Source organism: Plecotus auritus, assembly GCF_963455305.1.
Source record: "Plecotus auritus genome assembly, chromosome: 2".
NCBI classification, from domain to species: domain Eukaryota; kingdom Metazoa; phylum Chordata; class Mammalia; order Chiroptera; family Vespertilionidae; genus Plecotus; species Plecotus auritus.
In genome coordinates this window covers 44,809,011-44,834,915 of record NC_137771.1, presented here as the reverse complement: position 1 = coordinate 44,834,915, position 25,905 = coordinate 44,809,011, and the positions used below count along the sequence as shown (strand labels likewise).

Below are 25,905 nucleotides of genomic sequence, written 5' to 3'. Positions count from 1 at the left end.
GCAACACCTGAGCAATAATTCTCAATGGAGCGAGGCAAGAAAGGCATCACAATTTCCTTTAGGGACCTCACTCTAAACCTACAGAATCAGAGTATTGGTAAAGAGGAACAAATAGGGCATTTGGTATTTTGAAAAAGCTCCCCTGATGTTTCTGATAGGCCATCTGCCCTAGTTGATAACCACTGTTTCTATTGTTATTTGACCAGCAAAGGATACAATAACGCGTTTGAGAATTGTAACAGAGTTTGGTTGCCTCTGGGGAGGAGCACAGGGGGAGAGGGATGAGAAGAAAACTTAGTTTTTGCAGTGCATTCTTCAGTAACTTTTAAATTTTGCCCTTATACTAGTATTATCTATTTTTGTTTTGCCCATATATTATCTATTCAAAAGCATAAAAAATGGCACAGATTTAGAAGCCAAATACTGTAACTCTTGATTTGTTTTCTGATTTTCCCACTTACTAGCTACATTGATCATAGGCAAGTCACTTTATATGCCTGACACTCAGTTTCCACATATTGAAAAAGGAAAGGAGCCTGGCCGGTGTGGCTCAGTGGTTGTCAACCTATGAACCAGGAGGTCACGGTTTGATTCCCGGTCAGGGCACATGCAGGGTTTGTGGGCTCGTCCCCAGTAGGGGGAATGCAGGAGGCAGCCGATCAATGATTGTCTCATCATTAATGTTTCTATCTCTCTCCCTCTCCCTTCCTCTCTGAAATCAATAATATATATATATATATATATATATATATATATATATATATATATATTTGGAAAGGAAGAAGTAAGACTATTTTATTTGTTGATGGCATCATCTTTTTTAAAAAATCTTTGTTGTTGAGATTATTATAGATGTCCTTCTTTTTTCCCCCCATGGCTCCCCTCCACCCAGTTTCCATCCCGCCCCAGGCCTTCACCACCCTATTGTCTGTGTCCATAGGTAATGCATATATGCATATAAGATCTTTGTTTAATCTCTTCCCACCTCCCACCCCTCTTCCTTCTGAGAATCGTCAGTCTATTCCATTTCCATGCCTGTGATTCTATTTTATTCACCAGTTTATTCTGTTCATTAGATTTCTTATTTGTTTATTTTGATTTTTAGATTCAATCGTTGATCGGTATGTATTTGTTGCCATTTTGTTGTTCATATTTTTTTTTCATTTATACCACTTTTTATTTATTTTTTTTTTTAAAAAAATAAATCTTTATTCAGATTATTACAATTGTTTCTCCTTTTTCCCCCCATAGCTCCCCTCCACCCGGTTCCCACCCCACCCTTTGCCCTTACCTCCCCCCACACTGTCCTCATCCATAGGTGTACGATTTTTGTCCAGTCTCTTCCTGAACGCCCCCATACCTCTTTCCCCCTGAGAATTATTGAAAGGGCGGGGAGACTCCATGTTCCTTTTGTTCTATGTCCTCCACCTCGTGGAGTCAGGTTCCTGCCCTAGAACCTCCTCAAGAGCCCAACCCACACTTTTGGATTAGCCAATAGAAATGCAAGGGGAAGGTAAGCCGCACCCTGCCCCATGTGCAACCTGATCCCGACCAATCAGCAGAGACCACACTACCTCACCCCTCCTACCTCTCCCAGGCCCCCTATAAATCAGCGCGTTTGGGGGCTGACTCTCTCTCTCTCTCTCTCCACCTCGCCGCTGCGCCGGTGCGTGCGTGCGTGCGTGCGTGCGTGCGTGCGTGCGTGCGTGCGTGCGTGCGTGCGTGCGTGTGTGTGTGTGTGTGTGTGTGTGTGTGTGACTGAGCTCGAGCTAGCTCGATTAAAAGGCTCTTTGCTTTTGCATCGGACTCGGCTCCCTCGTGGTCTTTGGGAATCACGAAATCTGGGCATAACATTTGGGGGCTCGCCCGGGATCCCCAAGAACCTCAAGGGACCCCCGATCCGGAGAGTCTGACTGGCCACGGTAGGTGTCTGTCTGTTCCTTGTCTCTTTTTTGTGTGAGCTCATTTCTGAATCTCTGGTAGTGCCCGAAGCGGTCTAGGTGGACGCACCGGAGGACCACGGGCGGGAGGAATCGGGAGACGTCCTGATCCTCCTTCAGGAGGGACGAGTATTCCCCTCAAACCTCTGGGATGAGGTGGGTCGCTCCCACCGATCGGCGTGAGGCCGTCGTCCGCACTTTCGGTTTTGTCAGTTTTTGTTCCAACGATTCGCATTGGAAAGCTTGTCTAAAGGGCCCTTTGTTTGTCTGTGTCTGTGTTTTTCTGTTTTGTTTTGTGGACTCTGTTGACGGACATCATGGGACAGACTCAAACCACTCCTTTAAGCATTATGGTTGATCATTTCAAAGAGGTTAAGGGAAGAGCTAGCAACCTCAGTGTAGAGGTCCGGAAGGGCCGGTGGCAAACTTTTTGTTCTAGGGAATGGCCGACTTTTAGTGTTGGGTGGCCGCCGGAGGGGACCTTCGACCTCCCCACCATCCACCGGGTGAGGGACATCATCTCTCAGCCCAAGAAGGGACATCCTGATCAACTCCCTTACATTATTACTTGGCAGGACCTCGTGGAAGATCCACCCTCCTGGCTTAAGCCCTTTCTGTCCCCGCGCTCCCTGGAGCTGAAACCCATACTTGCTTTGCAGGAAACGGATAAGGTGAAGAAGAAGGACCTCATCCCGCCTTCAGCTCCCCTCTACCCTGTCTTTCAGGGGGGAACTGAAGAGGAACTAATCTTTCCTCCCTCATATCAGCCCCCTAGAGGTTCACAGGGGGGCGATGCTCCCAAGCAAAGGGGAGCGTCTGGGGGCGGAGTTCCGGGAGCGTCTGGGGGCGGAGTTCCGGAAGCAGCTGCGGTTCCAGTGGGAAGCCCGCCTCTTACTAGACAAAGGGCTCAGAGGGAACTGTCTGTCACAGCCCCTGACTCCACTATTAAAGCCCTACCTTTACGAGCCGCGGGGCCCCCAGATGCGGATGGCAATCAACTCCATCACTATTGGCCTTTTGCCACTAGTGACCTTTACAACTGGAAGGCTCAGAATCCTAAGTTCTCTGAGAAGCCAGCAGGGCTTATTGATCTGTTAGATTCTGTCCTTTTCACCCACCAGCCCACGTGGGATGACTGCCAACAGCTTTTACAGGTCCTGTTCACAACTGAGGAGAGGGAAAGAATCCTCAATGAGGCCCGGAAAGTGGTTCCAGGCGTGGACGGGAACCCAACAACCAACCCGGTCCAGATAGATGTCTCTTTTCCCTTAACTAGGCCTAAATGGGATTTCAACACGGCAGAAGGTAAGGAGAGGCTCCGGGTCTACCGCCAGACTCTAATGGGGGGTCTCCGAATGGCTGCTAGAAAGCCAACTAATTTGGCCAAGGTAGGGAGTGTTCAGCAGGAAAGGGATGAGTCTCCAGCTGTCTTTTTAGAACGGATCATGGAGGCATACCGCACCTACACCCCCATGAATCCAGAAGCTCCTGAAAACAAGGCAGCTGTGATCATAAGCTTTGTAAACCAATCGGCTGCGGATATTAAAAAGAAACTGCAAAAAGTAGATAGGCTGGGGGAGAAGAGTTTAAAGGACCTACTGGAGGTAGCCGAGAAGGTGTATAATAACAGGGAGCCCCCGGAAGAAAGGCAGGCTCACGCTGCGGTGGCTGCGAGCAGCAAACAAACCCGAGACCTAGCTAAGATCCTGCTCGCCACCACCACGGACTCTTCCGAGGAACGGAACCGCCGTCTCCGCCAACTCGCCGGCAACCAGGAGGACGGTAAGGGGACCGCCCGGGGCGGGAGGCGGAAGCTGCAGAAAGATCAGTGTGCTTACTGTAGGGAGTTAGGGCACTGGAAACAAGAGTGCCCGAGAAGGGCCAGCAAAAAGGGAGGCGAAGCAGATCGAGTGAAGGTCCTGGAGCTAGATGAACTGAGTGACTAGGGGAGTCGGGGTTCGGATCCCCTCCCCGAGCCCAGGGTAACTCTTAAAGTGGAGGGGACCCCCATTGACTTCCTTGTTGACACCGGAGCGCAACACTCGGTCCTCTGTACGCCTCAAGGAAAATTAACAAATAAGAAGTCTTGGGTACAAGGGGCAACTGGTATGAGCCAGTATTCATGGACTACCCGAAGAACGGTGGATTTAGGGACGGGCTGGGTATCCCACTCTTTTATGGTAATTCCAGAATGCCCCTACCCACTGTTAGGACGAGACTTGCTCACTAAGATTGGAGCTCAGATAACTTTCAGACAAGGGGGGCCTCAGGTTACTGATGGCAAGGGCCACCCCATTCAGGTCCTGACCATAAGGCTGGAGGATGAGTACCGGCTTCACCAAAAAGCCTCTCCAATAGAGGGCAGCACAGACGAATGGCTGCAGGAGTTCCCCACGGCTTGGGCGGAGACAGGGGGAGTGGGGCTCGCCGCCCACAGGGCCCCAATCCTGGTAGAGTTAAAACCAGGGGAAGGCCCTGTGAGAATCAAACAGTACCCCATGCCTCAGGAAGCCCGGAAGGGAATTCAGCCACACATTCGGAGACTGAGGGGCCTAGGGGTGCTGGTCCCCTGCCAGTCTGCCTGGAACACCCCCCTCCTGCCAGTCAAGAAGCCCCACACGAATGACTACCGGCCGGTACAGGACCTCCGAGAAGTAAATAAAAGAGTTATGGACATACATCCAACGGTCCCCAACCCATACACTCTCTTAAGCTCTCTGGCACCCTCCCGTGTCTGGTATACTGTGTTAGATTTGAAGGATGCCTTTTTCAGTTTGCCGCTCGCTCCCCGTAGTCAATTCCTGTTTGCTTTCGAATGGCATGACCCGGAAGAGGGTTACAGTGGACAACTGATGTGGACTCGGTTGCCTCAGGGGTTCAAGAACTTGCCCACCATCTTCGATGAGGCCCTGCATGAGGACCTGGGTGAGTACCGGAGAGCACACCCCAACCTCACTCTCCTTCAGTATGTGGACGATATCCTGATTGCAGCAGACACAGCTGAGGACTGCAAGGAGGGGACAAGAGACCTGCTGGCCTCCTTGGGGGCCCTTGGATACCGGGCTTCTGCAAAGAAGGCTCAGATATGCAAAGAAAGGAGTACGGTTTCATCCCAGTGCGGCCCTCAACCCTGCCACCTTGCTGCCCGACCCAGACCTAGATGCTCCCCTACATGATTGTGCAGGAATCCTAGAGCAAGTGCATGGGCTCCGGAAGGACCTGACTGACCAGCCCCTTCCAGATGCAGACGTCACCTGGTTCACCGATGGAAGCAGCTTCGTACGGGACGGGAGCAGGTATGCGGGTGCGGCTGTAGTCACTGAAACGGACACTGTATGGGCAGAGGCTCTACCCCCCGGGACGTCAGCCCAGAGAGCAGAGCTTGTGGCCCTCACCAAGGCCCTGACACTGGGAGCTGGAAAGCGGCTCAACATCTACACAGACAGCCGGTATGCATTCGCCACTGCTCATGTTCATGGGGCAATCTACCAAGAGAGAGGGCTACTAACAGCAGAGGGGCGGACTATAAAGAATAAACAGGAGATACTCGACTTACTCTCAGCCTTATGGCTCCCTGCCAAACTGGCCATCATACACTGCCAAGGACACCAGAAGGCTGACAACCCAGTGGCAAGAGGAAACCGCAGGGCTGACCAGGAGGCCAAGGCAGTAGCCATTTCTCCGATCCCCACCATGGCCTTACAGCTCCCAGACCCAGGAGACCCAGTTCTGCCAGTTCATCCAGGATATTCCCTGGAGGAGTTACAGCGTATTAGGAAGCTTCCCCAAGCAAAGGAGGAGAAGGGGTGGTGGTATACACCACAAGGGGAGCTCATACTGCCAGACCAGCTTGGAGTCTCCATGATAAAACACATGCACCGGTCCACTCACCTGGGGGCACGTAAATTAAAGGACTTAATCCGACACGCCAGAATTAAGATCCACCAGCAGGACGTTAAAATAGAGCAGGCTGTATCTGCTTGCAAGACCTGTCAACTCACAAATGCGAGAATCCAGCCGAGTGAAAAAGGAACCAGGGTTCGAGGAACCAAGCCTGGGGCACAATGGGAGGTCGACTTCACTGAGGTTAAACCAGGAAAGTATGGCTATAAATATCTTTTAGTATTTGTAGATACCTTCTCCGGATGGGTAGAAGCATATCCAACTAAGCATGAAACAGCTCAGACGGTAGCTAAGAAGCTGCTAGAAGACATCTTGCCCAGGTATGGTTTTCCCGCTGAGATAGGGTCAGACAATGGACCAGCTTTTGTCTCGCAGGTAACGCAGGCAGTGGCCAAGGCCATTGGGGCAAATTGGAAATTGCATTGTGCTTATAGGCCCCAAAGCTCAGGGCAAGTAGAAAGGATGAATAGAACTCTAAAAGAGACCCTTACCAAATTGACCATGGAGACTGGCGGGGACTGGGTGGCTCTCCTTCCATATGCCCTTTACCGGGTTAGGAACTCTCCCTACACCCTGGGTTTTACTCCTTATGAGATCATGTTTGGTCGGCCACCCCCTATTATCCCTAACCTTAAAGCCGAATTTCTTACAGAATTTGAAAGTCAAGAACTGTTTCTTTCCTTGAGAGGGCTCCAGAGGGCGCACGAAGACATTTGGCCACGCCTCCGCGCTATCTACGAGACCGGCCCAGCCCCGACTCCTCATCAGCATAAGCCCGGGGACTGGGTCTATGTCAAGAGACACCGCCGGGAGACCCTTGAGCCACGATGGAAGGGTCCCTATGTCGTGGTGCTGACGACCCCCACCGCTCTCAAGGTAGACGGCGTCGCAACCTGGGTCTCACACTCACGTCCGGTCAGCGGACCCATCTGTGATCCAGGAAGACTTCGTCACCAAATGGAGCATCGATCGAGATCAATGCAACCCGCTCAAGCTCAAGCTACAGCGTGCTCGACCTGCCTGATGCTGGAGGGGGAAGGAAGACTTGGGGACTCCGATTTTATCAGTACAGGGAATTTGGGGTGGTGTACCCTCGTGACCCAGGAATGTTGTCCAGTAGAAATACAAACCGACCCATGATTGGGCCTGTAAGTTTCAAGACAAGGGGGGAATGAAAGGGCGGGGAGACTCCATGTTCCTTTTGTTCTATGTCCTCCACCTCGTGGAGTCAGGTTCCTGCCCTAGAACCTCTTCAAGAGCCCAACCCACACTTTTGGATTAGCCAATAGAAATGCAAGGGGAAGGTAAGCCGCACCCTGCCCCATGTGCAACCTGATCCCGACCAATCAGCAGAGACCACACTACCTCACCCCTCCTACCTCTCCCAGGCCCCCTATAAATCAGCACGTTTGGGGGCTGACTCTCTCTCTATCTCCACCTCGCCGCTGCACCGGTGTGTGAGTGTCTGGGACTGAGCTCGAGCTAGCTCGATTAAAAGGCTCTTTGCTTTTGCATCGGACTCGGCTCCCTCGTGGTCTTTGGGAATCACGAAATCTGGGCATAACATTATCAGTCCACTCCCTTTCTATGCCCTGATTCTATTATATTCACCAGATTATTCTGTTCCTCAGGTTTTCAATTCACTTGATTTTTAGGTTCACTTGTTGATAGATATGTATTTGTTGTTCATAATTTTTCCCTTTACTTTTTTCTTCTTCCTCTTCTTTAAGAATACCTTTCAGCATTTCCTATAATTCTGGTTTGGTGGTGATGAACTCCTTTATCTTTTTCTTATCTGTGAAGCTCTTTATCTGCCCTTCAATTCTGAATGATAGCTTTGCTGGGTAGAGTAATCTTGGTTGTAGGTTCTTGTTATTCATCACTTTGAAAATTTCTTGCCACTCCCGTCTGGCCTGCATAGTTTCTGTTGAGAAATCAGCTGACAATCGTATGGGTGCTCCCTTGTAGGTAATTAACTGTTTTTCTCTTGCTGCTTTTAATATTCTCTCTTTGTCTTTTGCTCTTGGCATTTTAATTATGATGTGTCTTGGTGTGGTCCTCTTTGGATTCCTTTTGTTTGGGGTTCTGTGTGCTTCCTGGACTTGTAAGTCTATTTCTTTCACTAGGTGGGGGAAGTTTTCAGTCATTATTTCTTCAAATAGGTTTTCAGTATCTTGCTCTCTCTCTTCTTCTGGCACCCCCATAACTCTGATGTTGGTACGCTTGAGGTTGTCCCAGAGGCTTCTTACACTATCTTCAACTTTTTGGATTCTTTTTTTTTTTTTGATTTTTCGGTTGAGTGTTTTTTGCTTCTTTGTATTTCAATTCTTTGACTTGATTCTTGTGTTCCTCTAGTCTGTTGTTGGGTCTCTGTATAATATTTTTTATTTCAGTCAGTATATGTTTAATTTCTAGTTGGTCCTTTTTTATATCTTCAAGGGTCTCGTTATATTTATTGGCCTTTTCTAGGATATTCTTGAAGAGCCTTATAACCGTGGTTTTTGAATTCTATATTCAGTCATTTGTTTTCCTCCATTTCTTTCGTTTGTGATGTTTCTTTGATGCCGCATTTTCATTGCTTCACTGAGTTGGTAGGGTAGATTTGTGTGCTAGGTTTCCTATATGGCCCAGTGGGTCGGCCTCCCCAGTTAACCTGAGGTGGATACTCTTGGTGCACCCCTTGTGGACTGTGTGTACAGCCTTGTTGTAGTTAAGTTTTGATTGTTGTTGGTATCACTGGGAGGAATTAACCTCCAGGCCAGTTGGCTGTAAGGATCAGCTGTGTCTATACTGGGAGAAGTTCGGTGCTGGAGACAGCCTTATAGGATTAGATTTGCCAAATTGCAATAGCCTCTGTGCTCAGCTTGGATGGGGTGGAGTCTCAGGGCGGAGCAGACAGTCTTGGCTTCCAGTCAGCCTTGCCCTTGCAGGCATGTGCCTCCAGACCTCTGCCTTCCCCAGCTCCCGAGTCTCTGCCCGAGAGTCCAGATTCCCCCCACAACAGCGTGGGTCCCCAGGGGCTCGCCTGGAACTGGGGTTCAGTGCAGTCAGAACTGGGGCTCAGTGAAGTCAGGAGCTTCTGACTCCCTTCCACTAGGGAAAGCCTGTGGCAACCTCCGCAGCCTTTGTGCGCACTGGCATGCGTGTGCCTCCCAGGTCTCCGCCCGAGAGTCCAGATTCCCTCCCGTAAGAGCGTGGGTTCCCAGGGGCTCACCTGGAACTGGGGTTCAGTGCAGTCAGGAGCTTTCCACTCCCTTCTGCTAGGGAAAGCCTGTGGCAACCTCAGCAGCCTTTGTGCACACTGGCGCGCACGCCTCCAGAACCCTGCCCGCCGGGGCTCCCCCGGGGCTCCCCTGGGTCTCCAAGTCTCCGGGTGCCTTTCTCTCTACCTGACAGTTAGATTCCCCCTGTATGAGCCTGGGTCCACGGGGTTTTGCCCGGGACTGGGGTTCAGTGCAGTCAGAATTGGGGTTCAGTGCGGTCTGGGGCTTCCTCCCCCCTTCCGCCAGAGAAAGTCAGCCAGGCTTTCAGCTGCCCTTCCTCTCTGCGCGCACAAAGACCCTTTGCCGTACCTCCAATTCTCTGTGAGCTTTTCTCTTTCTTTCTAGTTGTAGAATTTCCACTCAGCCAGCTTTCCTGTGGTTCTGGATGGTGTCCATTCTGTCTTTTAGTTGTAGTTTTGAAATTGTTGTGCGAGGCAGCAGTTTAGGTGCTTACCTATGCCACCATCTTGGTTTCTCCAAAAATATATTTTTAAATGAAACTGAGTTAATAGCTGCTAACCTATAGGTTAATTGTGAGAAACAAAGGAGATAATGTGTTTAAAGCAAAGAACTGATCCTTGTATCCGAGTAGTGATGCCCACTGCAACTCCTGGAGGGCCCAGTCATTCCACTGCCTTAAAAATTGCACTTACTGTCCAGCTGGTGTGGCTCAGTTGGTTGAACATTATCCCATGCACTAGGAGGTCACCGGATCGATTCCCAGGCAGGGCACATGCCAGGGTTTCGAGCTCGATCTCCAATAGGGGGCATGTTTCTCTCTCATCAATGTTTCTATATCTCTCTCCCTCTCCCTTCCTCTCTCTGAAATCAATAAAAACATATATTTTTTAAATTGTATTTACTCATATACAGTGAAAAGAAAACTCACATTTTAATGCCCTTCCTAAATTATATTCTCTAAATCCAGAGAATATGATTTAGAAAGGAAATAAAGTGAAATTTGTCAGTCTGTCTTCTCAAAACCAGAGAACAGGAACTGGTATTTTTGTTTCCCACAGGGGGGATATTGCTAATGCTCACTCCATATCACAATTGATGGCCAGCAGAAAGGTCACTGGAATTGCTTTAATGCTTCTTCCTCACAATGCTGTGATTATCGTAATAGTAAACAGTTGCCAACAAAGCCATCCCTAAAAGTGCAAGTCTCCCCAGATGCGGGAAAACCATTCTTGTGTCATGATTAACAGCTTCCTAGAAGCAGTACAGCGAATGCTCAAGCCACTGTAAATTACTTGCACCTCCTTTTCCCCCCACAACTCCCCTGGCTCACAATATATGAAGATGCTTCTTGAACCATAATCCCTTCAAGGGCGGTGGCTATGGGGTGGTAACCAGAGTGACCATCTACAGACAGCTAGAGCCTTGGGAACACCAATGAGAACCATGAAACATGATTTTCCTAATCAGAAAGTTGATGGGGCAGAGGAAAAAACTGCAGCTTTGACCTCAGATCGAGACACTACCCTGCTTAAATCCTTCCACTGCTGTTACCTGACACTGATAACAGCCCAGGCTTACCACCGTGGATCTTGAGGCCCTAAAGCACCTGCCTCAATTGACAACACTTGCCTCTTCACTTAGTTTGACTCAGACACTCTGCAACAACTTCATTCCTCCCACATGCTAGCCCCTTCCTACAGATCACCTATTTCCCAAATCACCTGTTCTCATCCTTTGTGCCTCAGCTAGAAAACCTCTTCCTGGCTCTCTCTAAAGTGCTCCACCCCCAGGTGTGCTCTGATCACCCCGTTTGTTCCTTTGCATCACTTCTTACAATATACAACCATCTTACTGAGTTATTTTTGTTTATTATCAGGCACCTACCCAAGCCCAGAATCCAGGCTCTATGGGAGCACCTTTTCCATTTGTTTCCTGCAGTTGGTAGCCATGTGGGATATAGGAGGAGTTCAGTAAGTATTTCAGGAAGGAAGGAATTAATGTATGAATGTGCTCTCAGCTGTAACCTGCCTTTGCTATTATCTAGCTGTACAATTTGGAGCAAACTTTAGTATTCTCATCTGTAAAATGGGTTTTGATAAGCTAGTTTCCTTTACATATTGTAAGGAGAAATAGAAGCAACTAAATTAACTAAACTTGTAATATTAAGAGGATTTTAAAAAATGTTAATTCATCAAAATAAATAATTTGTGGACATTTAAAAAGTAAATATATATGATGATGTTATGTAGAAAAAGTGCACAGCCCTTCTCTCATACATATATTACACAAAAGGTTCGGTATATCAACTATAAATATGTAAACATATACAGATAACAACTAAATATGAAAAAATAATGCAATTGTGGGTAATTTTTTCTTCCAGACCAAAAAATTAAATTAAAAAAACACATTTGGCCACAACAAAATTTCAATTAACAATTAAATGTTTCATAATAGCTTATAAAAATTGCTTTTAAAAAGGAGCCTTTAAAAGGTCACAGACTAAAAGTACATGAAATGTACAACTGGGGAAAAATTATCATTTATTGAACAATTCCTATGTGTTGGCACTAAGCTACATTAATTAAGTCATATATTAAATATATTTATTTATCATCTACAACCTAGTATTATTGTTCATACTATGTAAAAGAAAAATTAGGCTGCTATTTCACTTTCTAAAGTGTTTCCCCAAATGTCACCTTCTTAATGAGGTTTTACCTGGTCAACCTTTCTAAAATTGCCAACCCATACCCTCCTAAATTCCTTATCCATTTTCCCTGCCTTAATATTCTGCATGTAATATATCACCCATACTATATAACTTATTTGCTATCTCCCCTCACTAAAATATAAGTCCTACAGGGCAGAGATATTTTTCTGCTGTATCCTCTTCTGAAACCCCAGTACCCAATAGAGGACCATAGAGTAGATATTTAAAAATATTTGATAAATGTATAAATGAATGAATAATGAATGAATGAATGAATGAGTGAATGAACAGCTGAATGTACTGGTGAGTTTCTATCAGGTGATTCATAAAGTCTGCTGAACTCAAAGCCCTTCTATACTTTTATACTAGAGTTACTGAGTACAATATATACATACATAATATATATTGCATATATAATGTATAGGTATAGTGCACAGAAGTTGATCTGGGAAAATAAAATTAGTGAGACTGGTGACAGAAACTAGGGAATAAAGATGAGAGAGAACACTTTCTTTCTGGAGAAAAACAATGGCATTTTTAAAGATGTACACAAAGTGAGGTTATTATCCTTTTTTTTTTACTTATTACAGAATATGATGATACAGGGTTTTACAGCTTTGAAATGGGAGGACAGATGACTGAAGCTGAACTGCATGATGAACTGAGCCTGAGCTAAGCCACGTTCTCCACCAAGGACAACTCTTGAGTTCTAATGCTATATGGGGAGGTAGGCTAAAAACTAGTCAGGAAACCACTGAAAAGCAAAGCAAAGATTTCAGAGGCCCCAAATACTAAGGAGACAGAAATGGAGACCAGGTCCCAGGAGGGAGAGGGGACTGGTAAATACTCCCAGACTCACATGGAGTACCTGGAAGGCTATGTCTTAGGAGAAAAGGCAAGCTGGACAGAGCCTGAACCTCACAATGTCAGGCATTCAATCAAACTACAACATGATGAGAAATGCAACCACATAACCATAGCCAGAGAAAACCTCAACAGTAGGAACACATCTAAAGTTGATCCGGATAACAGAATTATTTAAAGTCCTTATAAACTATGATTAATATCTTCAAGAAATGGCAAAAAAGATGGCAAATACAGATTTTTTTAAATGGAGAATTCCAACAAAAGAATTATAATTTGAAAAGAAATAAAACAAACTCTAGAATAGAAAACTATAACTAAAAGTAAGAATTCAATAGATGGGCTTTAGCAGCAGATTAGGAAGAGGGAATTTAGTTAACTGGAAGATGGTTAAATAGAAAATATCCAATATCTAAAAGTTTAGTGTAAATTAAAGTACAATGTTAGGGGGAAATATCATTGATTTATATGAATGATAAATAAGAATAACAGACTACTATGTGCTTACAACTACTCTAGGCACATTATATTTTATTCCTATAGATCCCATGAAGCAGACACTAACTATTACTATTTCCCCTTTTACAGACAACAAAATTGAGACATACATTTTAGGTAATTTTACAAGCTAGTGAGTGGATAAGCCCAGTTTTGAACTCAGGCAGTTTGGCTCCAGAATCAATGAATCAGTAAACTATACTACAGTAATTAATAACAGTTGAAGGTTGGTGAGTTATTTATATACTCTCAATTTGAATTAAATCCTTCTCAATATATTTAGATAGAATTAATAATTAGTGACAATTCTAATGGAATATAAGAATGACTGTGTAAATATTTTAAAATTAACTAGAAATTGTGCCCTGTTGCTTTCCTATTGCACATCTGAGGAAAGCTTGGCCAATGGGCCCACACAGGCACAAGAAGGAACTAACTCAAAATGCAGGTTATCTCAGAAGAAAAATACTCTCACTAGTGTCAGCCTTGAAAATTTAAATCTAAAAAATAACAGCACGTTTAATATAAAATTGTGGAAGAGAAGTATTCATCACAAATACTCAAAGAAAGAAATGGTAGAACTATTTAAAGAAATAACTTCTTACAAAACCCACATGGGACACAGAAAACACATTTTGAATACTGCATGTGACAGTATTCAAAATAAATAAATAATAAAAGAAAGAAATCACCGGGGGTAGATGGCATACCGATAGAATTATTTCAAGCTGCAGAGACTAACTCTCATGATCCTAAAAAGAACCTGTCAACAAATATGAAAAACAAAACAATGGCCTACAGACTGGAAATGTTCAATATACATCCTACTCTCAAGAAAGGAGATGCAAGGAGTGCAGTAACTCTAGGACCTTCACTCTAATTTCCCCCACTAGCACAGTGAATCTCAAGGTGATGCAGCAAAGGCTTTTACTTTATAAGGAGCGAGAAATGCCAGATGGTCATGCAGCAGTCAGAAAAGGAAGAGGCACTGGTGACCTAGTTGCAAGCATTTACTGGATACTGGAGTGCTCCAAAGAATTTCAGAAGACGGTTAGTCTGTTTTACAGACTACATTAAACCCTTTGGTTGTATCAACCTTGAGAAGCGGTGGGATGCTCTGAAAGAAATAGGCGTGCCTAGGCACTTACTGTCCTGAGGCGTAACCTGTATTGTGGACAGAATATGGAGAGACAGAATGGTTTCCTGTAGGCAAAGATGGCAGATAAGGGTGCATTTTATCTCCCCATCTGTATAATCTGTACACAGAACATACCATACAAAAAACGGGGCTAGACTCAGAGAAAAAAGGAGTGAAAATTGGTGTAAGAAATATCAATAAATTAAGATATGCTGGTGACAACATCTTATTGGCAGAAAGAAGCAATGATTTGAAATGACTTCTGATGAGAGTGAAAGCAGAAAGTGCCAAAACAGGACTGCATCTGAACATTGTGAACACAGAAAAAATACACAACTTTAACCTAGACAAGAAAGCCATTGAAATTGTTCAAGATTTTGCTTGCCTTGGTTCAATCATCAATTCAAATGAAGACTGCAACCAAGAAATCAAGAGAAAACTGAGGCTCAGAAAGGCAGCAATGGAAGAATTAGGAAGACGTGTCCTTAGAGACCAAGGCTACGATAATCCACACCCTGGTGTACCCAATTACCATGTACAGATGCGAAAGTTGGACAGTGAAGAAGGCGGATAGGAAAATAACTGATTCATTTGAAATATGGTGTTGGAAGAGAGTCTACAGATACCCTGAACAGCCAGAAAGATGAACAAGTGGGCCCAAGAGCTAATTAAGCCTAACGCATTGCTGCAGGCAAAACTGACAAAACTGAAGCCGTCCTACCTCAGACACATCATAAAAAGGCAGGGTTCTTTAGAAAAGACAGTAATGCTAGGGAAAAGAGAAGGCAGCAGGAAAAGAGGAGGACCAGCTATGAGATGGATTGGCTCCATAAAAGAAGCTGGAGGCATGAGTCTATAGGAACTGAGCTGGGCTGCCGAGGACAGAACATTGTGGACTTCACACACCATAGGGTCTCCAGAAATTGGAGCCAATTCAACAGCTCGTAACACACACATATGACAGCAGAGTTTAAGCTGGGCTCAGCTCATATACCCCATGTGGGGTTACAGTATAATGTTTGAAACTATTCTGACAAGAAAACCTTACCTTTCTCACCATTTGTCTGAGAAAGCCACCTAGGTGGCTACTCTAAGTTTTAATTCCCTGGCTGTTGATTAGCCAGAACAGGAACTATAAAATTAATTTGTAGTGAGAGGATACTAAAAACGGTAAAAGTTACCTTCTGGCGTTTTGCCATTAGAAATAAAGCTCTCACTATAAAATTTTTTTAAGTTCAAGAAAAAACATTGCTTATACTCAGAAGATAAACCACTTTTCTGTCCTTAAACATCTGGACCTGAAGGGTTTTTTAAAGTCTATATTTGTGGTCTTGATTTTTAGAAAACCTTAAAAAGGCCTTCTTATAAAATCTGAAAAGCTTACACACACTTTGCACAATGTTACTCTGTGTACTACCTTTAAGGTGGGCAAAGCAGTCAAACCTGAGTTTTTGGTTTCTGGGAAGTGGTAGAAGGGACCCCATGTTCTTCCCAGGCACAGCTCATCATCACCTTTCATAAGTGAGAACTCACCACATTTCCAGAAAACGTCTCAGACTGAATTCTGGAAACTAGGTTAGAGCACTAATTTAGTTTCTTCGACAAGAACTTAGAGAAAGTTCTTCCAACAACAAAAAACTGGTAACTTTAAAAAAAGAAATAATGCTTACCTTTGAATATTTCTGTAACTCAGCATCATCTGCAATCTGTGTGTCCAAAGTAGCCACCTAAATTTACAAGAAAAAATATATTCAATATTTGTAAAAGCATAACTTTACTTCTTCCTAGGTTTCCTGAAAAAAAAAAATCTGTAAAACCTATGTTCCATGTGAAAGAATGCACCTGACCTGCATTCTAATCTCTTTCCAATATTTCTCAACTCCATAAGTATAATACATAATGTCAATTTCAGAGAATATTTGCTTTTCTGTTGTTCTCTTTTTCCCTAACTTATTCGAAAGTTGAACCAAAAGGTGATGGACAAATACATATACTATTTTTTAAAAATCCACAATCCCTAAAATTTTAATATAATCCTCCATTATATTGACTCCATAAAAATTTTCATTCTTGCCCTAACCGGTTTGGCTCAGTGGATAGAGCATTCGCCTGTGGACTGAAGGGTCCCGGGTTCGATTCCAGTCAAGGGCATGTACCTTGGTTGCGGCACATCCCCAGTACGAGGTGTGCAGGAGGCAGCTGATTGGTGTTTCTCTCTCATCGATGTTTCTAACTCTCTATCTCTCTCCCTTCCTCTCTGTAAAAAAAAAATCAATCAAATATATTTTTTAAAAAGAATAATAACAAGACCCAAATATATGTTGGCTATAAAAAAAATTCATTCTTTTGACAAAATCAAGAGTCTGGTCATTTTTAGTTTTAAATTCTGGCCTTAAAACAAAGTTTGCAACGTCAGACAAGTGTGGAAAAATTGACGTATCTGACTTTCCCCTACAAGCTCAAACCATCTCCCTAGGAGAAATGGCTGGTGAGGACACAAAAGAGAAGACCTGGACTGGTGGGAGGCTCATGGAATACCTAAAGCTTTTAATCCTGGCCTAAAACTATTGTTCAAAGCTCCAATGGTGGACACCCACAAAAATGAATGGCTTACAAGCAAAATACTTTACTGATGATTTGCATCTGTAAGTTGTTAATAAAATATGATGCATCTGGAGGGAGGAGATAAACAATGATCCAACTAAAGCTTTTAAAAGTACTGCAGATAAGTAGATGCTGGAAGAAAATAAAATGAAAACACTGGAGTACATGTATGCATGCCTTCATTCATCTTGCCTGGCTTCTTTCTGCACTTCATTCTTCGGAACAAGCTACAACTCTTAATGAATAAGCTATCACTTTAAATTTCCAACCTCAAATTCTGTCCCCTCTTTCTAGCCTCTCTGTTGTAACCTCTCCATGTGATAAATGATATCTGGAAGGGTAGTTGTAAGGATAACATTTTAACAAAAAAGAGCTCATCACAAAACTGGCCATTTATAAATACCAATACAACACATTACTTTGGATATCAAACCATAAAGGATAGTAGCCCAGTCATTTCCTAGGTCAGTGGTTGGCAAACTGCGGCTTGCGAGCCGCGGTTTGCCACTCTGTTGACTAATGAGTTTGCCGACCACTGTCGTGATAGCTTAATGACAAAATAGCATTCAAAATCTATGAAGTAAAGAAGCAAGTAGTCTCTGAGGACTGATACGCAAGTATAAAATTAGCAAGAAGAGAATGTATGAACTGTTTTGACTCATCTTAATGACATTGGAAAATTTCTGACAATAGTGGCTGCATATTCTGAACGGAGAAGAGAAATGAAAAATCTCCAACCAGCCAACAAGTACTAATGATAAACATATGTAAGAAAATGTTAATGACAATAGAAATTGAATAGAATATTTTATTACGAAGGCATTTAGTGAGACTTTTCTAAGCAGATTTCTGCTTTCATGTGGATTCAAGTGGGGAAATGTAATCAATCCCTTACTCAATGAATCTAATAACAGGTGAAAGGAAGTCTAATGGACCACTGGCACTATAAACTTATACCTAACCTAAATTACCTCCTGTTCTCCCAAATACATTTGATAATCATTCTTTCATTTTTCTCATAAAACTGTAAGATTCTTTGTGAAACATAGGACTAATATCCACTTCCCTTTCAGTGTACAATAAAACAAACAGATCATAAAAGCAATCATAAAAATGCCAGCAATTTTTAAGCAGCTGAGACAGGTTATAAATTTAAAGGCAAGTCCTCTCTCTCCTAACATTTTTCTGCCTATTGTCGACTTAAATGGTTTCAGCATGAACTGAGGGCCTGCTAATTGTAACCAAAATTTGTGTGCAGTCCTTACTTGATCTTATAGCTTAAAATGCTAAATAATAATAATAATAATAATAATAATAATCAATTGATTGATTTAATAGGAAAGAAAGGCAAGAGGAAAAAATAAGGACAGGCTGGCTACTCTTTGACTATCCCATTCCTTTAAATTGTAATGGTAAGGGCTTGACATGAAATGAGACATGAGTGTTTTTTATTTGAAGATTTTAACATACCATTACTTCATAATCTGGGCCCAATAGGTTTTCCCATCTCAATTTCAGCTCATTTTCTGAAAAGTCAGGGACTCTTTCTGGGTTAAAAAAAAAAGGGGGGGGGAGGGATGTTAAAGATGTTAAAACTACTGTGAGCCAAACACACTACTTAATTCTTCAATAATAGCAGTTTCAGTAAATAAAATGGAAATAAGTAAAATGAAAAATGCATTAACTTAGACCTACTAATTAAAGTAAATCAGAGGTACCCTCTAAGACCAATTTAAAATGTAAAGACCGGCATGACCAAATTATGAAGGGGCTTTTGTTGTTAAGGAATACTGTAAAGGGAAGAAGTGATGAGTTATAAATGAAATTTGAATTACATACAGCTTATAAGTAAACATCCTGTAGCTTATAAGTCAAGTGCATCTGGTTTTGCTTTATATAATATCTCAGGACAAACAAGGATTTAATTTAAATATTAATTATTTCAAAGCAGTACCTTCCACTCACCCATAGGAAAAGTAAAAACGCATCAAGCTATATTTCCTTTCAAGTAGGCATATCAACACAATCCACTCAGACTTTTCTCTTGGGTGGATATAAAGGCGTGTCTGGTTTAAATTCAACCACTGAGTCCATGAGGTTTAATATAATAGAAAATTTGCTTTTACTTTGGTCTTTGTGGTTTCATTGTATCTTTAAGATTTTCTTACTTGACATTAATATTGCCTTTTTTACACAGGTAAGATGATGTTAAAGAGCTAAGACAGACTTTAAGTGTCCTATCTTCCACATCAGCTTAGCCTGCAGCTTACCACACCGTTAATACTCTGAATAATGCCTACTAGTCAAAAGTCAAAGTACTAAAACCATAATTTCAAATTATATTTATAGTAGTAGCATATAATAAACAAAGCCACACCTTTTTTCTTTAAGTTGAAGGAAAACTCTGTTTTGTCACAAGATCAGACAAGTTGCAGAACACTTATCACAACTGACATAACTATTTATCTAAAATCAAACAAAGCTTGCAATATCAGCTCTTTCAGTCTTCAGCATGGACAGCTCATCCTGGATGCATACAATGCTTAACTACATAATTACATAATCCTTAACTAAAACAGACTAACCTCAGAAATCAAAGATGAAGACTAATGAACACTAAAGAATTTAAATTACTAAATTTACAAAAGAATATCCATGAAATAACTATATGTTAGTTTACATTTCAGGGATAACTACCCAAAGATCCTATTAAAAACCAAATATCATTCGTGTGGGCTCTGAACTTTTGTGCCTGCTTCTGTTAACATTTCTATAAGAAATTACATTAAGAGTTCTACCATCCTGCCTATTAAACTTCTTCCAGCTGGCCAGTGTGGCCCAGTTGGTTGAGCAACGTTCCATACACCAGGCGATTGCTGATTCGATTCCTGGTCAAGGCACATGCCCCGGTTGTGGACTTATCCCCATTGGGGGTCAGGCAGGAGGCAGCCCATTGATGTTTCTATCTCTCTCTCCCTCTAAAATCAATAAAAACATATATATTTTTAAAAAATCTTCTTCCAGACAACAGTTTCTTATTTGGTAAACTAATTTGAATAAAATTTGCAATGCCTTGGTTGAATTGTAAGCTTAAGAACATGATATTTAAAGATGATATTTCATATACATGTATAAAATAATGTCATTTCCCCTTCAATTCTTTTTTCAAAATAATATTTTTATTGAATTCAGAGAAGAAGGGAGAGGGAGAGAGATAGAAACATCAATGATGAGAGAGAATCATTGATCAGTTGCCTCCTGCGTGCCCCCTATTGGGGATCAAGCCTGCAATTTGGGCATATGCCCTTGACTGGAATCAAACCCAGGACCCTTCAGTCCACAGGCCAATGCTCTTTTCATTGAGCCAAACTGGCTAGGGTCCCCTTCACTTCTTTTGATAATACTTTACCTTTCAATAATACAATGAAAACAGTCATGAGATTTAAAACACAACACAAAATCTAAGTACCAGAGGAAAGAGATTAATTTCTTTTCAGAAGCTCAATAAATCTTGGGCTACACAAAATGATCAAAAAAACAAATAGTATGATGATCAGAAATTATTATTTCAACTAGAGGCCTGGTGCACAAAATACGTGCATGGGGGGGGGGTGTCCCTCAGCCCAGCCTGCACCCTCTCCAATCTGGGACATCCTTTTCACAATCGAGGACTGCTGGCTCCCAACCATTCGCCTGCCTGCCTGCCTGCCTGATTGCCCCTAACTGCTTCTGCCTGCCAGCCTGATCACCCCCTAACCATTCCCCTGCCAGCCTGATAGACTCCTAACTGCTCCCCTGCCGGCCCGATTGCCCCTAACTGCCCTCCCCTGCCAGCCTGGTCACCCTAACTGCCCTCCCCTCCCGGCCTGGTCACCCCTAACTGTCCTCCCCTACAGGCCTGGTCACCCCCAACAGCCCTCCCCTGCTGGCCGGGTCACCCCTAACTGCCCTCCCTTGCCAGCCTGGTCCCCCTCAACTGCCCTCCCATGTTGTCCTGGTTGCCCCCAACTTCCCTCCCCTGCAGGTCTGATCCCCTCAACTGCCCTCCCCTGCAGGTGTGGTCCCCCCAAACTGCCCTCCCCTGTAGGCCTTGTCCCCCCATCTGCCCTCCTTTGCAGGCCTGGTCCCCCCAACTGCCCTCCCCTACTGCCTGGTCGCCCCCAACTGCCCTCCCCTGCAGGCCTGGTCCTCCCAACTGCCCTCCCCTGCAGGCCTGGTCCCCCGCAACGGCCCTCCCCTGCAGGCCTTATCCCTCCCAACTGCCCTCCCCTGCAGGCCTTTTCCCCCCCAACTGCCCTACCCTGCAGGCCTTGTCCCTCCCAACTATCCTCTCCTGCAGGCCTGGTCCCCCCCAACTGCCCTCCCCTGAAGGTCTGGTCACCCCTAACTGCCCTCCCCTGTAGGCCTGGTCACCCTCAACTGCCCTCCCTTGCAGGCCTGGTTCCTTCCAACTGCCTTCCCCTGCAGGCCTGATCACCCACAACTGCCGTCCCCTGCCGGCCATCTTGTGTCCACAGGGGGCGGCCATCTTTGACCACATGGGGGCGGCCTTCTTGTGTGTTGGAGTGATGATTAATTTGCATATTACTCTTTTATTAGATAGGGTGGTAGTGAAGGGGAACAGAATATACCACCCCAAAATATGCCATTTTGGCATGTAGGTTATTTTGAGCTGAAGGTAATCAAAACTCACCATGCTCAGGAAAGAAGTTTTACCTCTCCCTTAACTACCTAAAAGAATTTATAAAGGGAGTCTAGCCCAGAAGAGCTATTACCATAGACAACTTTTTTTATCTGAAAGACCTACCCGCATGGCAGGGCAAACTTCTAATTACCAAACATCTGCCCTTCTTGAGGTCCTATGAATTATCCTCACACCCCACCTGCCTTTGAAGCCCAGGCCCCTATCCCATTCCTTAGCTCAGAATGGCATATAAGCCTCAATTAACCAATTTGCTCTTGGTTAACTGAGGCTTATATGCCATTTTTATGGGGCTCCCCCACCTGAAATTTTCTCCTACTAATCTGTCTCATGTCATTTAATTATTTAACCAGCTAAACAACCTAAAGGGAAGAAGGAAAAAAATTTTCACCTTTGCAGCAAAAAAAAAGAAGGCTAATAACTTCATAGCTGTTGGAATATTTTTGTCTTACTCTCATTTGAAGTTCTATATACCCATGAAGAAAAATGTACTAGGATGGATCCAAAAGAGAAGATAAAATACTTCTAAAAGTATTTCTAACTTCAGAATGTATTTTATTTCCACCTGACATTTCACTGAAAAATCTATCTGGGTTCACTTGAATTTAAACAGCAAAGACTAACTACAATTCACTTGGGTCAAAAAGAACAAGGTGAGCCCTAGCCAGTTTGACTCAGTGGATAGAGCCTCGGCTCAGGTTTGATTCTGGTCAAGGGCATGTTGGAGTGCATGTAGGAGGCAACCAATCCATGTGTCTCTCTCACACTGATGTTTCTCTCTCTCTCTGTCTCTCCCCCTCCCTTCTGCTCTCTCTCTAAAAAAAAGGGAAAAATATCCTCAGGTTAGGATTACCAAAACAAACAAACAAACAAACAAAAAAACCCAACAAGGTGAATTTCCAAATCATAGGAAAAATTTTAAACTGAATGAGGGATTACTCCTTCCTTCAGGCCACTCTTTCCTGAGAGAAGACAATCAAAGTCAAAAGCCAAAATTTCTCTGGAACACGTGTGATTTAAGTATTCCATTTCATTCAACTGACAAGGTCTTGCTGAGCACTGTGTGTAGGAGATTGTGTGGGATGGTTACTCAATATGCTTGCAGAACAGAGTCAGCTCTAGTAGATGAGGGATTAAAGTGCAAAGTAAAAGAACAAAGTTGCCTATCAGTTAAAAAGAAAAGTAAAAGACAAATATTTAGCTACCCAGCAATTTAATGAAACATAAAAAAATGTATACATTATTAATTTTTATGGTGAAAAGGAAGTACTTCTATATGTATACAGATAGTTATCCTATATAATAAAAGCCTAATATGCTAAGTGTCCAGTCATCTGGTGACCAGTCAACTGTTCAACCAATCAAAGCGTAATATGCTAATGACATACTAAGGCCACTCAACCGCTTGCTATGACGTGCACTGACCACCAGGGGGCAGACACTCCGATGGGTAGATTAGCTTGCTGCTGGGGTCTGGCCAATCAGGACTGGGCGAGGTGGGGCCAGACATGTCCTGGAGCCCTCCCGTGTTCTCTTCCCAGCCCCGATCGTGAACTGGTGGGGTCCCTCAGCCTGGCCTGTGTCCTCTCCCAATCCAGGACCCCTCAGGGGATGTCAGAGAGCTGGTTTCGGCCCAATCCCACAGGCCACTCCCCTTGGGAGGGCACCAGATGGGGGGGCTCATGGCTGGCGAGTGCTGCTGTGGTGGCATGAGCCTCTCCTGATGGGGACTAATTGGGCATGAGCCCACAGCAGGCTCATTGGGGCTGGGATGGGCAGGAGCAGCAAGTAAGAGCTGCAGGCGGTGCTGGACTGCGGGTTTTGACCCGATCCCCACAGGCCACCCGGAGGGACCTCACCCATGCACGAATTTGTGCACCAGGCCTCTAGTATATCTATATCACTAATATACAAGCTAAAGTATGCAGCAATTTAAAATGCTGACAAGACTAAAAATAGTCATCACATACTAATAAAAATGCATTCAAAATTAATATAACCAAAGAATAAACAACAATATGCTTGGTTCCCAACTGCCACAAGTGTTAAGATGTTGATATTAAAAATACCCACTTTTATAGAGCCAAAATGCCTCTAGAACTCCTCACACTGTATTAACTAAAAAGAGAGAAAAAGGTTAACAAATGAGAAAGCCAAATTGCTTTGAATTGAATACTTTGTGCCTACCCAGTTTTTCTAAGGCTTGTATGTTGTCATTTTTTAGATTATCCATTCTTTCTTCAGTTTCCTCATCTTCAACATCCAAATTAGTTTCCGTGTCCACTGCTCCAGCTAAAAAGAGGGCTGGTGGTTTTGGTGGTTCTACAACAGTTCCTAAAATAAGAATTGTACACTTGAATCACTAAAGGCCATGTTTAAGTGAGCTTTTTCTCCTCCTGTTCTACCGTTTCACAACCTCATTACAAACTTCTCAGGTAACTTAATAAACACGACTCCTTTATGTAAAATTTCATGTGTGATAACCAATCAATTCCTTAAAAAATAAATATGCTGGTAGTATTGAAAAGAATAAGAAACTAGGCAGTGGAAAGAGAAAAGCAAGGCAAAGTCAGTGACAAAGCAGGAATAGGGGTGAGGGATTCTTCTTGATTAAGAAACCAAAGAAACATAACACATGCAATAAGTGCAATGCATTATTCATTCGTGATTTCATGGGAGTTTTTTGGTGGGAGGAGTAAGAGAAGCTACAAAATATACTTAGGGGCAACTGGGAAAATTTAAGTATGTGTTGGGTATCTGATGTTAGGGAATTACTATAAATTTTCTTTGGTGTGATAATGACATTATGTTTACCTAAAAACTACCCTTCATTGTAAAGCTATAGTCTGAAGTGTGTAGGGCTAAAGTGTCGTAATGTCTACTACTCATTCTGAAATGGCTCAGGGAAAAAACATACAGAGACGAATCAAATACGGCAAAATGATAGCTGTTGAATCTAAATAGTGGGTATTTCATATATTATTTTTCAGTTTTTCTGTTTGCAATTTTTATAATAAATGGTTGAAAAAGATAACCAGTTAAAAGTTCCTATGATCTTCACATGAGATTTTAAACTACACATAGGATTTTTAAAAATCATAAATCCATTGGTACAAACTAAATGCACAGCCCAGGCTAGCAAAAGGAATGCCAGCCAGAAGCTCCTAGTGTCATTGGAGAGAATGGTTACACACCAGAGTTTATAGTACAAAACAGTATGATGATGTGATTGTGTGCTACAAAACATACACAAAATAGTTACACAAACTACGCAGGGGTGGGCAAAAGTAGGTTAAATTAGCAGCCATAATTATCTAAAAGATCCTATATAATAAAAGCCTAATATGCAAATTGTCCCCTCGACCAGGAGTTCGACTGCTCGCTATGACATGTGCTGACCACCAGGGGGCAGTGCGGACCATGGCGGGGGTCAGCCATGTGGTGCTGGTAGTGGGCAGCAGTGGAGGTGCTGCCGACCCTGATGGGCCCTGATGAGAGCAGGACTGCAGCAGGATGGTGGAGCAGGTGAGTGAGCGGCACCAGCCCAAGGCAGTGCCAGCGGAGCCTGATTGCCCCACCGATTGCCCTGCAGATGGTGAACAGCAGTGGTGGCCCGGGGGCAGGGCCGCCGCCTGGCTCCCAAGCCCTGAGGGAGCTGGGTGGGGCCCGATGACTCAGGTGGAGGGGGGCATGCAGGGGCCCAGGGGCCCAGGTGCTGCCCAGGGCCCAGAGGTCAGCTGGGGTCTGCTCTTCCACGCCAGACCCTTGCGCTTTGATCACCGGCCAGGCCTAGGGACCGCACCTGTGCACAAATTGCATGCACTGGGCCTCTAGTAAATCATAAGTAAGGATATGAAATAATAACAATAAGAAAAAGATAAATAATACAATAATTAATAAATAATAAAATAAGAATAAACTGTTTTGCATACTCACAACTGTAAACCTAATTTTGCCCACCCCAATATAAGATATACAAAAAGTAGGATTTATAGGAAAAAAAAATAAGATTTAGAATGCCAGAGGGAACTGTTGTGCAAGAGCTAGAAGCTGTACAGTTTATTTCAGTAAAACAGACTTAAATGCTGTGTGGAAGGTACACGAAGCCTTGTTACATGGGCCAGAGGGCAAGGGTATAACCACTCCCCTACCTGACACAGTGACCCCTCAAACACTAGTGATTACAATGGAGTGTGATAAATTCTACAACAGAGTGCTCTTCAAAGGGTGCTAGTGAAAATCACAGTAAGGACACCCAAACCATGGAGGAAGATGTGCAGATTTAGAGTCAAAACTTATCCCAATACAAATTTAAAATG

The 25,905-nt window shown here is 43.7% G+C and overlaps 1 protein-coding gene across 1 annotated transcript in view; it reads right to left on the bottom strand.

Annotated features, from left to right (window-relative positions):
* Positions 1-25,905, bottom strand: part of PATJ (PATJ crumbs cell polarity complex component) — a 342,671-nt gene that overhangs the window by 268,393 nt on the left and 48,373 nt on the right. The window contains exons 12-14 of the mRNA XM_080656343.1: positions 23,774-23,920; positions 18,355-18,431; positions 15,951-16,007 (exon numbers count right to left, since the gene is read on the bottom strand). Of these exons, the coding sequence (XP_080512469.1) occupies positions 15,951-16,007; positions 18,355-18,431; positions 23,774-23,920 (281 nt within the window). The remainder of the gene's footprint in view (positions 1-15,950; positions 16,008-18,354; positions 18,432-23,773; positions 23,921-25,905) is intronic.